The sequence below is a fragment of the Moschus berezovskii genome, chromosome 6, assembly GCF_049115385.1.
Source record: "Moschus berezovskii isolate FMDL1 chromosome 6, NW_MosBer_1.0, whole genome shotgun sequence".
Taxonomy (NCBI): Eukaryota; Metazoa; Chordata; class Mammalia; order Artiodactyla; family Moschidae; genus Moschus; species Moschus berezovskii.
The window spans coordinates 124,135,894-124,147,619 of NC_142465.1; the positions used below are offsets into that span (position 1 = coordinate 124,135,894).

At 65.2% G+C, this 11,726-nt stretch overlaps 3 protein-coding genes across 3 annotated transcripts; all 3 read left to right on the forward strand.

Annotated features, from left to right (window-relative positions):
* The first annotated feature begins 302 nt into the window (after positions 1-302).
* LOC148777763 (ubiquitin carboxyl-terminal hydrolase 17-like protein 6) lies at positions 303-1,904 on the forward strand. The gene has a single exon (XM_088836786.1). The coding sequence runs from the start codon at positions 303-305 to the stop codon at positions 1,902-1,904; it is 1,602 nt and encodes a 533-aa protein (XP_088692912.1).
* A 2,972-nt stretch (positions 1,905-4,876) lies between these two features.
* On the forward strand, positions 4,877-6,497 carry LOC129537227 (ubiquitin carboxyl-terminal hydrolase 17-like protein 6). The gene has a single exon (XM_055396713.2). It carries the CDS (start codon positions 4,896-4,898, stop codon positions 6,495-6,497), a length of 1,602 nt encoding a protein of 533 aa, XP_055252688.2. The 5' UTR covers positions 4,877-4,895.
* A 2,991-nt stretch (positions 6,498-9,488) lies between these two features.
* LOC129536170 (ubiquitin carboxyl-terminal hydrolase 17-like protein 6) lies at positions 9,489-11,090 on the forward strand. The gene has a single exon (XM_088836788.1). It carries the CDS (start codon positions 9,489-9,491, stop codon positions 11,088-11,090), a length of 1,602 nt encoding a protein of 533 aa, XP_088692914.1.
* The last annotated feature ends 636 nt before the right edge of the window (positions 11,091-11,726 follow it).

The window sequence follows — 11,726 nt, forward strand, 5'->3', positions numbered from 1 at the left end:
GGAAGGAAGGCCAAATGCCCGCGAATAACACTCGCGTCCCGAGCCCTTTGGTCCGGGGGGCCAGGTCGGAAGTGCGTGCGGGGCTTGGTCAGGGGGAATTCCCCGAGAAGAGGGTGGGCGGTGGGATGTGGCGGGAGTGGGAGTGACACGCCCTCGGCCGCCTCAGCCAATGAGGAGCCTGCACGTGCGGGGGCGGGGCGGTGGGACAGCCCCCGAGGGGCCGAGGGGGCGGGGCCCGGGCCCTCTTTCGGAGGCCGGCCGTCGGAGGGAAGGAGGCGTCGTGGTGCAGCTGCAGGTAGGAGATGGAAACCCTCGTGGGCCTTGTTGGCAGAGACCCGGGGGCTGCTTCTGAGCACGGGGGAGGTGCGGGTCGGTCTCCCTTCCACGCCTTCCCCGGAGGGCAAGGTTGTCGGCCCAGCGCCGCTGGTGCGGATGCCCTTCGGGGACCCTCTGTCCCCGAGGGGCCGTCGCCGGCGGTTGGGGGCCCCCAGCGGGGTGACTTGGCTCCTGGGTCAGCAGGGCCGGCGCCCGGCCAGGAAGTCGCCCTGAGGTGGAGGGGGCCGTGGGGGGTGGGGGCTGGGCTTCAGAACCTGGGGAACACCTGCTACGTGAATGCGGCGCTGCAGTGTCTGAGCCACACGCCGCCCCTGGCCAGCTGGATGGTGTCCCAGCGGCACGCCGCCCTCTGTCCGGCCCGCAGCCCCTGCAGGCTCTGTGCCGTGCGAGCTCACGTGACCCGAGCCCTCCTTCACGCGGGAGAGGTGATCCGGCCCCGCAAGGCCCTGCTGGCGGGCTTCCACAGACACCAGCAGGAAGATGCCCACGAGTTTCTGATGTTCACTCTGAATGCCATGCAGCACGGGTGCTTGAGTGCACCCCAGCCGTCGGGCCACCCCTCCGAGGACACCACCCTCGTCCGTCAGATCTTCGGCGGGACCTGGAGGTCTCAGGTCCAGTGTCTCCGCTGCCTCGGTGTCTCGGACACGTTCGACCCTTATCTGGACATCAGCCTGGATATCTCGGCGGCTGAGAGCGTGGAGCAAGCGCTGAGAGAGCTGGTGAAGCCCGAGAAGCTGGACGCGGAAAATGCCTATGACTGTGGCATTTGTCTCCGGAAGGTGCCTGCCACCAAGAGGTTGACTCTGCACGGCACCTCCCAGGTCCTGGTGCTGGTGCTGAAGCGGTTCACGCAGGTGAACGGGGCCAAAAGGGCTCAGGAGGTGCGCTATCCCCAGTGCCTCGACGTGCAGCCCTACACGTCTGAGCGGAAGGCGGGGCCCCTGGGCTACGTGCTCTATGCCGTGCTGGTGCACTCCGGGTGGAGTTGTGAGCGAGGACACTACTTCTGTTACGTCCGAGCGGGCAACGGCCAGTGGTATAAGATGGACGATGCCAAGGTGACCGCCTGTGACGAGACCGCTGCCCTGAGCCAGAGTGCCTACGTCCTCTTCTACGCCCGGGAGGGTGCGTTGGAAGGGGGCGCTGGGCGAGGGGCAGCGGCCCCCCTCGGGGCAGACCCCACAGACCCCGGGCAGCCTGCAGGAGACGCCAGCGGCAGAGCTCCTGGGTCGGAGGTGTCCCCGGGGGACACAGAGGTCGAAGGGATGAGCTTAGAGCAGTGGAGACGCCTGCAAGAACACAACCGACCCAAGCCGGCCTTCGACCTCCGGAAGATCCAGTCCGCCCTGCCTGCCGGCGCAGTCGTGATTCACCACTCCAGAGGCGGAGGAGGGAGAAACCGCACGCCCCCCGAACAGGAGCACGACCTGCGCGACCGTCCCGCCACGGACAGCCCGCCTCTGGGGCCGACAAACGTGGGCAACGGCCCTTGTGCCAGCGGGAGGGCCAGAGCGACCAAGGGGAAGAACAAGAAGCCGCGGCCGTCGCTGGGGCTGTGGCGGTAGGCAGGCTCTGCCGCACGTGCGTGCAGGCGCCCACGCACACGCTGTGTGCGGCACGCCCTGAGGGACGCACCCGACAGTTCCCACGAGGATCCAGTTCCTCTCAGCGGCGGCGGCGGCGGCGGCGGCGGCGTTTGTGAGGCAGCCTCCCGGGGCCTCGGTGTTCAGCTTGGGACGTGTTCGTGCCTGAGCGGCTGAGCTCTGGAGCGCTGGCTCTGCGGGGAAGTCGCTGGAGAGGATGGGGGTGCATGACCGGGCCCGAGCCCGGTCCGAGGGCCTTCCCACTTCTGCGGGGGTGGCGGGAGAGTCCTCTCTGGCTGGGGCCTGTGTGGGTTTGCCTCTCTTTCCCCGTCTCCTCTCACTGGCCGCACCGCTGGCCTCTGGTGAGTGAGGGACGCGGCCCGGAGACGCCTGCCAGAACGCTCACAGCCAGCCAGCCAGCCAGCCGAGCACGGAGACGATCTCCGGAGCCCTTCGGGGGGCAGGGAGGAGCGGGTGCAGGTCCGTGAATCGTCTCCTTCCGGCCGGTCAGGCCCTCGGAAACGCCCCACACGTCGCGCAGCGTCCGGGGAGAAGATGGGCAAGCAGTCTTTACGGGTGGCCGTCCTTGGGAGGCCCAGGGCTACTCGGGAAAGGGTGCGGCACGAATGACGCGGGCATCCGTGCGTCACCGGCACAACAGTCATCCGCAGAGACCCCTGGGGCTCCATTTCCGGTGCACGGAGGATGCTGGAGACGCTCCAAGTGCCGAACGGGAGCAGCGACCCACAGTGCCACGGGCGCCCCCCACGGGCGCCACCGGCACCGCCACGCAGGCCAAGGGGAGAAGGGTCACCCGGCGGGTCCCGGAGAAACCTCTCCACCAGCACTGCGCTGGTGCCCGAGCGGAGACACGTCATGCGGCCTTCATTTCCGAAGGCAGAGGTCCTCCGCGCCGCCCTGGGGAAAGACCCAAGCCCGACCAAGACTGGGAGAGCAAGTCAACTGGACTTCCGACCCTGCCCGTCCTGTGTGTCAGTCAGTTGTCTCGTCCAGCTTGGCCCCGGACAAACGCCGCTGGACGCGAGGAGACGCGGCCGGCCTCCAAAGTGTCCGGGGCGGTGGCGACACTGTCCTCCCCTAGCTGCTTTCTCGACTGCCTCATGATCCCGTGACCCGGTGGAGGGGCGCCCGAGCACCCTTACCGGTCACCTCTTGCGTCTCATTTCTTTTTCCTGGCTGTTGGCTTCAAACCCCCAAACCCTCCATCAAACGGCAGCTCGGGGAATTTGCGATTTAGCCTCTCAGACCTCGAGGGACAACTGTGGCTGCTGACTGCGCTGGTCGGCTTGGCGAGGATCGGAGAACGTTCCGATGGCTTGTTTCCCCCGCACGGTTACCTGCACCGCACCAAGCGGAGAGGAAGAAGAATGCCGGGGCAGTCTCTTGCCCCAAGGACACGAGCAAGCGTGCCCTGGACGAGGAAGTGGAGCCACCCGCAGCCCGCCCCCCTCGTCACCACCCGTCTTCCTCCGCCCCAGCGCCTCAAATGGACTTACTGCTTGCCCCATCCACACCCTCTGAAGAAGAAGAAGAGAAAGGAGAAGACTGGCGATTGGAGCGGCGTGGCCGAGGGCATGGGAAGGTGGGGAAATCCGCGCAAAAGAGAGAAAAAGCCCGGCTGATCTGGCTTCTCTGTGCCATGGGAAGGAGGCAAAAGGGCAGCAAGGGTGTGAGCGCTTGGATGATAAGGCACAAAGCCGTAGGGTCCTGGGAGGGGGTGGGGGAGCGGGAGGTGGGAGGGGTGCAATAGGCTGAGGAGGAAAGCGGGGTCAGGGCCGTCCTTTCCTAGTAAGGACCAACGGAATCAACACTTCAGCTGTGGTAAACCCGTGGACTGTGGAACCCACAGAGGCCCGGAAGGCAAGCATAACGTCCAGGACGGGAGAGCAAACAAACACACGTGTCACACACCAAGAAGGAAACCAACAAGTCATCCTCCCCCAGGACGGAAATCTTTTGTTTACCTTGAGTTATAGAGCGTTTGGAGCCCCTGAATTGGAGAGACGACTCTACGAGGCAGCTAGTGTATTTAAAACAGGGAAAGAGAATGAAAGCAACAAAAAGATAATAAAATGAACACAAAACCCAAGAAAAAAGTTTAAAAGAGAAAGGGAAAAACGAAAACAAAAACCACAAAAAACCCCAAAACCAACCAACCAACCAACCAAAGGAAAAACCCCCGCAAAATGGAAGGAGGAAAAGGAAGCAAAAAAGGCCACGGAGAGAGAAAAGGAGCTGAAGAAAGGAATCCAAAGTTGCAGCAAGCCCATGCCTTTGTAAATGAGCTCGCTTTGGGTCGTGACCCACGGCCCTGAAGGGAGGAAAACGTATGTGCCAGACTCCCGGCGTCTTTCGGTGCCAGGACCCCGAACGCTAGAAGAGTGGCGAGTGAGAAACCATAGAACATGGAGTGGCCCTCACTCGAGAGCCAAGTTGAGGCAAGGGTTTAGTGTTGTCCGGGGAGGGGTTGTCCTCAGGCAGGGGTCTGGGGTGGGGATGACCGGTAAAGGGGAGCGGGCAGGTGGGCGGACAGGTGTGCGTTTCCACAAGTGTGTTAGGATCTGAATGGTGAGCCCACGGAATTCCTCCCCAGCCCGCATCTGTGTGCTGAACTTGGAAGCCCCGCGGCGCATCTCCAGCGGGCAAGGCCGGAAGGAAGGCCAAATGCCCGCGAATAACACTCGCGTCCCGAGCCCTTTGGTCCGGGGGGCCAGGTCGGAAGTGCGTGCGGGGCTTGGTCAGGGGGAATTCCCCGAGAAGAGGGTGGGCGGTGGGATGTGGCGGGAGTGGGAGTGACACGCCCTCGGCCGCCTCAGCCAATGAGGAGCCTGCACGTGCGGGGGCGGGGCGGTGGGACAGCCCCCGAGGGGCCGAGGGGGCGGGGCCCGGGCCCTCTTTCGGAGGCCGGCCGTCGGAGGGAAGGAGGCGTCGTGGTGCAGCTGCAGGTAGGAGATGGAAACCCTCGTGGGCCTTGTTGGCAGAGACCCGGGGGCTGCTTCTGAGCACGGGGGAGGTGCGGGTCGGTCTCCCTTCCACGCCTTCCCCGGAGGGCAAGGTTGTCGGCCCAGCGCCGCTGGTGCGGATGCCCTTCGGGGACCCTCTGTCCCCGAGGGGCCGTCGCCGGCGGTTGGGCGCCCCCAGCGGGGTGACTTGGCTCCTGGGTCAGCAGGGCCGGCGCCCGGCCAGGAAGTCGCCCTGAGGTGGAGGGGGCCGTGGGGGGTGGGGGCTGGGCTTCAGAACCTGGGGAACACCTGCTACGTGAATGCGGCGCTGCAGTGTCTGAGCCACACGCCGCCCCTGGCCAGCTGGATGGTGTCCCAGCGGCACGCCGCCCTCTGTCCGGCCCGCAGCCCCTGCAGGCTCTGTGCCGTGCGAGCTCACGTGACCCGAGCCCTCCTTCACGCGGGAGAGGTGATCCGGCCCCGCAAGGCCCTGCTGGCGGGCTTCCACAGACACCAGCAGGAAGATGCCCACGAGTTTCTGATGTTCACTCTGAATGCCATGCAGCACGGGTGCTTGAGTGCACCCCAGCCGTCGGGCCACCCCTCCGAGGACACCACCCTCGTCCGTCAGATCTTCGGCGGGACCTGGAGGTCTCAGGTCCAGTGTCTCCGCTGCCTCGGTGTCTCGGACACGTTCGACCCTTATCTGGACATCAGCCTGGATATCTCGGCGGCTGAGAGCGTGGAGCAAGCGCTGAGAGAGCTGGTGAAGCCCGAGAAGCTGGACGCCGAAAATGCCTATGACTGTGGCATTTGTCTCCGGAAGGTGCCTGCCACCAAGAGGTTGACTCTGCACGGCACCTCCCAGGTCCTGGTGCTGGTGCTGAAGCGGTTCACGCAGGTGAACGGGGCCAAAAGGGCTCAGGAGGTGCGCTATCCCCAGTGCCTCGACGTGCAGCCCTACACGTCTGAGCGGAAGGCGGGGCCCCTGGGCTACGTGCTCTATGCCGTGCTGGTGCACTCCGGGTGGAGTTGTGAGCGAGGACACTACTTCTGTTACGTCCGAGCGGGCAACGGCCAGTGGTATAAGATGGACGATGCCAAGGTGACCGCCTGTGACGAGACCGCTGCCCTGAGCCAGAGTGCCTACGTCCTCTTCTACGCCCGGGAGGGTGCGTTGGAAGGGGGCGCTGGGCGAGGGGCAGCGGCCCCCCTCGGGGCAGACCCCACAGACCCCGGGCAGCCTGCAGGAGACGCCAGCGGCAGAGCTCCTGGGTCGGAGGTGTCCCCGGGGGACACAGAGGTCGAAGGGATGAGCTTAGAGCAGTGGAGACGCCTGCAAGAACACAACCGACCCAAGCCGGCCTTCGACCTCCGGAAGATCCAGTCCGCCCTGCCTGCCGGCGCAGTCGTGATTCACCACTCCAGAGGCGGAGGAGGGAGAAACCGCACGCCCCCCGAACAGGAGCACGACCTGCGCGACCGTCCCGCCACGGACAGCCCGCCTCTGGGGCCGACAAACGTGGGCAACGGCCCTTGTGCCAGCGGGAGGGCCAGAGCGACCAAGGGGAAGAACAAGAAGCCGCGGCCGTCGCTGGGGCTGTGGCGGTAGGCAGGCTCTGCCGCACGTGCGTGCAGGCGCCCACGCACACGCTGTGTGCGGCACGCCCTGAGGGACGCACCCGACAGTTCCCACGAGGATCCAGTTCCTCTCAGCGGCGGCGGCGGCGGCGGCGGCGGCGTTTGTGAGGCAGCCTCCCGGGGCCTCGGTGTTCAGCTTGGGACGTGTTCGTGCCTGAGCGGCTGAGCTCTGGAGCGCTGGCTCTGCGGGGAAGTCGCTGGAGAGGATGGGGGTGCATGACCGGGCCCGAGCCCGGTCCGAGGGCCTTCCCACTTCTGCGGGGGTGGCGGGAGAGTCCTCTCTGGCTGGGGCCTGTGTGGGTTTGCCTCTCTTTCCCCGTCTCCTCTCACTGGCCGCACCGCTGGCCTCTGGTGAGTGAGGGACGCGGCCCGGAGACGCCTGCCAGAACGCTCACAGCCAGCTAGCCAGCCAGCCGAGCACGGAGACGATCTCCGGAGCCCTTCGGGGGGCAGGGAGGAGCGGGTGCAGGTCCGTGAATCGTCTCCTTCCGGCCGGTCAGGCCCTCGGAAACGCCCCACACGTCGCGCAGCGTCCGGGGAGAAGATGGGCAAGCAGTCTTTACGGGTGGCCGTCCTTGGGAGGCCCAGGGCTACTCGGGAAAGGGTGCGGCACGAATGACGCGGGCATCCGTGCGTCACCGGCACAACAGTCATCCGCAGAGACCCCTGGGGCTCCATTTCCGGTGCACGGAGGATGCTGGAGACGCTCCAAGTGCCGAACGGGAGCAGCGACCCACAGTGCCACGGGCGCCCCCCACGGGCGCCACCGGCACCGCCACGCAGGCCAAGGGGAGAAGGGTCACCCGGCGGGTCCCGGAGAAACCTCTCCACCAGCACTGCGCTGGTGCCCGAGCGGAGACACGTCATGCGGCCTTCATTTCCGAAGGCAGAGGTCCTCCGCGCCGCCCTGGGGAAAGACCCAAGCCCGACCAAGACTGGGAGAGCAAGTCAACTGGACTTCCGACCCTGCCCGTCCTGTGTGTCAGTCAGTTGTCTCGTCCAGCTTGGCCCCGGACAAACGCCGCTGGACGCGAGGAGACGCGGCCGGCCTCCAAAGTGTCCGGGGCGGTGGCGACACTGTCCTCCCCTAGCTGCTTTCTCGACTGCCTCATGATCCCGTGACCCGGTGGAGGGGCGCCCGAGCACCCTTACCGGTCACCTCTTGCGTCTCATTTCTTTTTCCTGGCTGTTGGCTTCAAACCCCCAAACCCTCCATCAAACGGCAGCTCGGGGAATTTGCGATTTAGCCTCTCAGACCTCGAGGGACAACTGTGGCTGCTGACTGCGCTGGTCGGCTTGGCGAGGATCGGAGAACGTTCCGATGGCTTGTTTCCCCCGCACGGTTACCTGCACCGCACCAAGCGGAGAGGAAGAAGAATGCCGGGGCAGTCTCTTGCCCCAAGGACACGAGCAAGCGTGCCCTGGACGAGGAAGTGGAGCCACCCGCAGCCCGCCCCCCTCGTCACCACCCGTCTTCCTCCGCCCCAGCGCCTCAAATGGACTTACTGCTTGCCCCATCCACACCCTCTGAAGAAGAAGAAGAGAAAGGAGAAGACTGGCGATTGGAGCGGCGTGGCCAAGGGCATGGGAAGGTGGGGAAATCCGCGCAAAAGAGAGAAAAAGCCCGGCTGATCTGGCTTCTCTGTGCCATGGGAAGGAGGCAAAAGGGCAGCAAGGGTGTGAGCGCTTGGATGATAAGGCACAAAGCCGTAGGGTCCTGGGAGGGGGTGGGGGAGCGGGAGGTGGGAGGGGTGCAATAGGCTGAGGAGGAAAGCGGGGTCAGGGCCGTCCTTTCCTAGTAAGGACCAACGGAATCAACACTTCAGCTGTGGTAAACCCGTGGACTGTGGAACCCACAGAGGCCCGGAAGGCAAGCATAACGTCCAGGACGGGAGAGCAAACAAACACACGTGTCACACACCAAGAAGGAAACCAACAAGTCATCCTCCCCCAGGACGGAAATCTTTTGTTTACCTTGAGTTATAGAGCGTTTGGAGCCCCTGAATTGGAGAGACGACTCTACGAGGCAGCTAGTGTATTTAAAACAGGGAAAGAGAATGAAAGCAACAAAAAGATAATAAAATGAACACAAAACCCAAGAAAAAAGTTTAAAAGAGAAAGGGAAAAACGAAAACAAAAACCACAAAAAACCCCAAAACCAACCAACCAACCAACCAAAGGAAAAACCCCCGCAAAATGGAAGGAGGAAAAGGAAGCAAAAAAGGCCACGGAGAGAGAAAAGGAGCTGAAGAAAGGAATCCAAAGTTGCAGCAAGCCCATGCCTTTGTAAATGAGCTCGCTTTGGGTCGTGACCCACGGCCCTGAAGGGAGGAAAACGTATGTGCCAGACTCCCGGCGTCTTTCGGTGCCAGGACCCCGAACGCTAGAAGAGTGGCGAGTGAGAAACCATAGAACATGGAGTGGCCCTCACTCGAGAGCCAAGTTGAGGCAAGGGTTTAGTGTTGTCCGGGGAGGGGTTGTCCTCAGGCAGGGGTCTGGGGTGGGGATGACCGGTAAAGGGGAGCGGGCAGGTGGGCGGACAGGTGTGCGTTTCCACAAGTGTGTTAGGATCTGAATGGTGAGCCCACGGAATTCCTCCCCAGCCCGCATCTGTGTGCTGAACTTGGAAGCCCCGCGGCGCATCTCCAGCGGGCAAGGCCGGAAGGAAGGCCAAATGCCCGCGAATAACACTCGCGTCCCGAGCCCTTTGGTCCGGGGGGCCAGGTCGGAAGTGCGTGCGGGGCTTGGTCAGGGGGAATTCCCCGAGAAGAGGGTGGGCGGTGGGATGTGGCGGGAGTGGGAGTGACACGCCCTCGGCCGCCTCAGCCAATGAGGAGCCTGCACGTGCGGGGGCGGGGCGGTGGGACAGCCCCCGAGGGGCCGAGGGGGCGGGGCCCGGGCCCTCTTTCGGAGGCCGGCCGTCGGAGGGAAGGAGGCGTCGTGGTGCAGCTGCAGGTAGGAGATGGAAACCCTCGTGGGCCTTGTTGGCAGAGACCCGGGGGCTGCTTCTGAGCACGGGGGAGGTGCGGGTCGGTCTCCCTTCCACGCCTTCCCCGGAGGGCAAGGTTGTCGGCCCAGCGCCGCTGGTGCGGATGCCCTTCGGGGACCCTCTGTCCCCGAGGGGCCGTCGCCGGCGGTTGGGGGCCCCCAGCGGGGTGACTTGGCTCCTGGGTCAGCAGGGCCGGCGCCCGGCCAGGAAGTCGCCCTGAGGTGGAGGGGGCCGTGGGGGGTGGGGGCTGGGCTTCAGAACCTGGGGAACACCTGCTACGTGAATGCGGCGCTGCAGTGTCTGAGCCACACGCCGCCCCTGGCCAGCTGGATGGTGTCCCAGCGGCACGCCGCCCTCTGTCCGGCCCGCAGCCCCTGCAGGCTCTGTGCCGTGCGAGCTCACGTGACCCGAGCCCTCCTTCACGCGGGAGAGGTGATCCGGCCCCGCAAGGCCCTGCTGGCGGGCTTCCACAGACACCAGCAGGAAGATGCCCACGAGTTTCTGATGTTCACTCTGAATGCCATGCAGCACGGGTGCTTGAGTGCACCCCAGCCGTCGGGCCACCCCTCCGAGGACACCACCCTCGTCCGTCAGATCTTCGGCGGGACCTGGAGGTCTCAGGTCCAGTGTCTCCGCTGCCTCGGTGTCTCGGACACGTTCGACCCTTATCTGGACATCAGCCTGGATATCTCGGCGGCTGAGAGCGTGGAGCAAGCGCTGAGAGAGCTGGTGAAGCCCGAGAAGCTGGACGCCGAAAATGCCTATGACTGTGGCATTTGTCTCCGGAAGGTGCCTGCCACCAAGAGGTTGACTCTGCACGGCACCTCCCAGGTCCTGGTGCTGGTGCTGAAGCGGTTCACGCAGGTGAACGGGGCCAAAAGGGCTCAGGAGGTGCGCTATCCCCAGTGCCTCGACGTGCAGCCCTACACGTCTGAGCGGAAGGCGGGGCCCCTGGGCTACGTGCTCTATGCCGTGCTGGTGCACTCCGGGTGGAGTTGTGAGCGAGGACACTACTTCTGTTACGTCCGAGCGGGCAACGGCCAGTGGTATAAGATGGACGATGCCAAGGTGACCGCCTGTGACGAGACCGCTGCCCTGAGCCAGAGTGCCTACGTCCTCTTCTACGCCCGGGAGGGTGCGTTGGAAGGGGGCGCTGGGCGAGGGGCAGCGGCCCCCCTCGGGGCAGACCCCACAGACCCCGGGCAGCCTGCAGGAGACGCCAGCGGCAGAGCTCCTGGGTCGGAGGTGTCCCCGGGGGACACAGAGGTCGAAGGGATGAGCTTAGAGCAGTGGAGACGCCTGCAAGAACACAACCGACCCAAGCCGGCCTTCGACCTCCGGAAGATCCAGTCCGCCCTGCCTGCCGGCGCAGTCGTGATTCACCACTCCAGAGGCGGAGGAGGGAGAAACCGCACGCCCCCCGAACAGGAGCACGACCTGCGCGACCGTCCCGCCACGGACAGCCCGCCTCTGGGGCCGACAAACGTGGGCAACGGCCCTTGTGCCAGCGGGAGGGCCAGAGCGACCAAGGGGAAGAACAAGAAGCCGCGGCCGTCGCTGGGGCTGTGGCGGTAGGCAGGCTCTGCCGCACGTGCGTGCAGGCGCCCACGCACACGCTGTGTGCGGCACGCCCTGAGGGACGCACCCGACAGTTCCCACGAGGATCCAGTTCCTCTCAGCGGCGGCGGCGGCGGCGGCGTTTGTGAGGCAGCCTCCCGGGGCCTCGGTGTTCAGCTTGGGACGTGTTCGTGCCTGAGCGGCTGAGCTCTGGAGCGCTGGCTCTGCGGGGAAGTCGCTGGAGAGGATGGGGGTGCATGACCGGGCCCGAGCCCGGTCCGAGGGCCTTCCCACTTCTGCGGGGGTGGCGGGAGAGTCCTCTCTGGCTGGGGCCTGTGTGGGTTTGCCTCTCTTTCCCCGTCTCCTCTCACTGGCCGCACCGCTGGCCTCTGGTGAGTGAGGGACGCGGCCCGGAGACGCCTGCCAGAACGCTCACAGCCAGCCAGCCAGCCAGCCGAGCACGGAGACGATCTCCGGAGCCCTTCGGGGGGCAGGGAGGAGCGGGTGCAGGTCCGTGAATCGTCTCCTTCCGGCCGGTCAGGCCCTCGGAAACGCCCCACACGTCGCGCAGCGTCCGGGGAGATGATGGGCAAGCAGTCTTTACGGGTGGCCGTCCTTGGGAGGCCCAGGGCTACTCGGGAAAGGGTGCGGCAC

Excerpts from the sequence above, each read along its gene's own strand:
- LOC129537227 (XM_055396713.2), top strand. The coding sequence starts at position 4,896 with ATGGAAACCCTCGTGGGCCTTGTTGGCAGAGACCCGGGGGCTGCTTCT.
- LOC129536170 (XM_088836788.1), top strand. The coding sequence starts at position 9,489 with ATGGAAACCCTCGTGGGCCTTGTTGGCAGAGACCCGGGGGCTGCTTCT.
- LOC148777763 (XM_088836786.1), top strand. The coding sequence starts at position 303 with ATGGAAACCCTCGTGGGCCTTGTTGGCAGAGACCCGGGGGCTGCTTCT.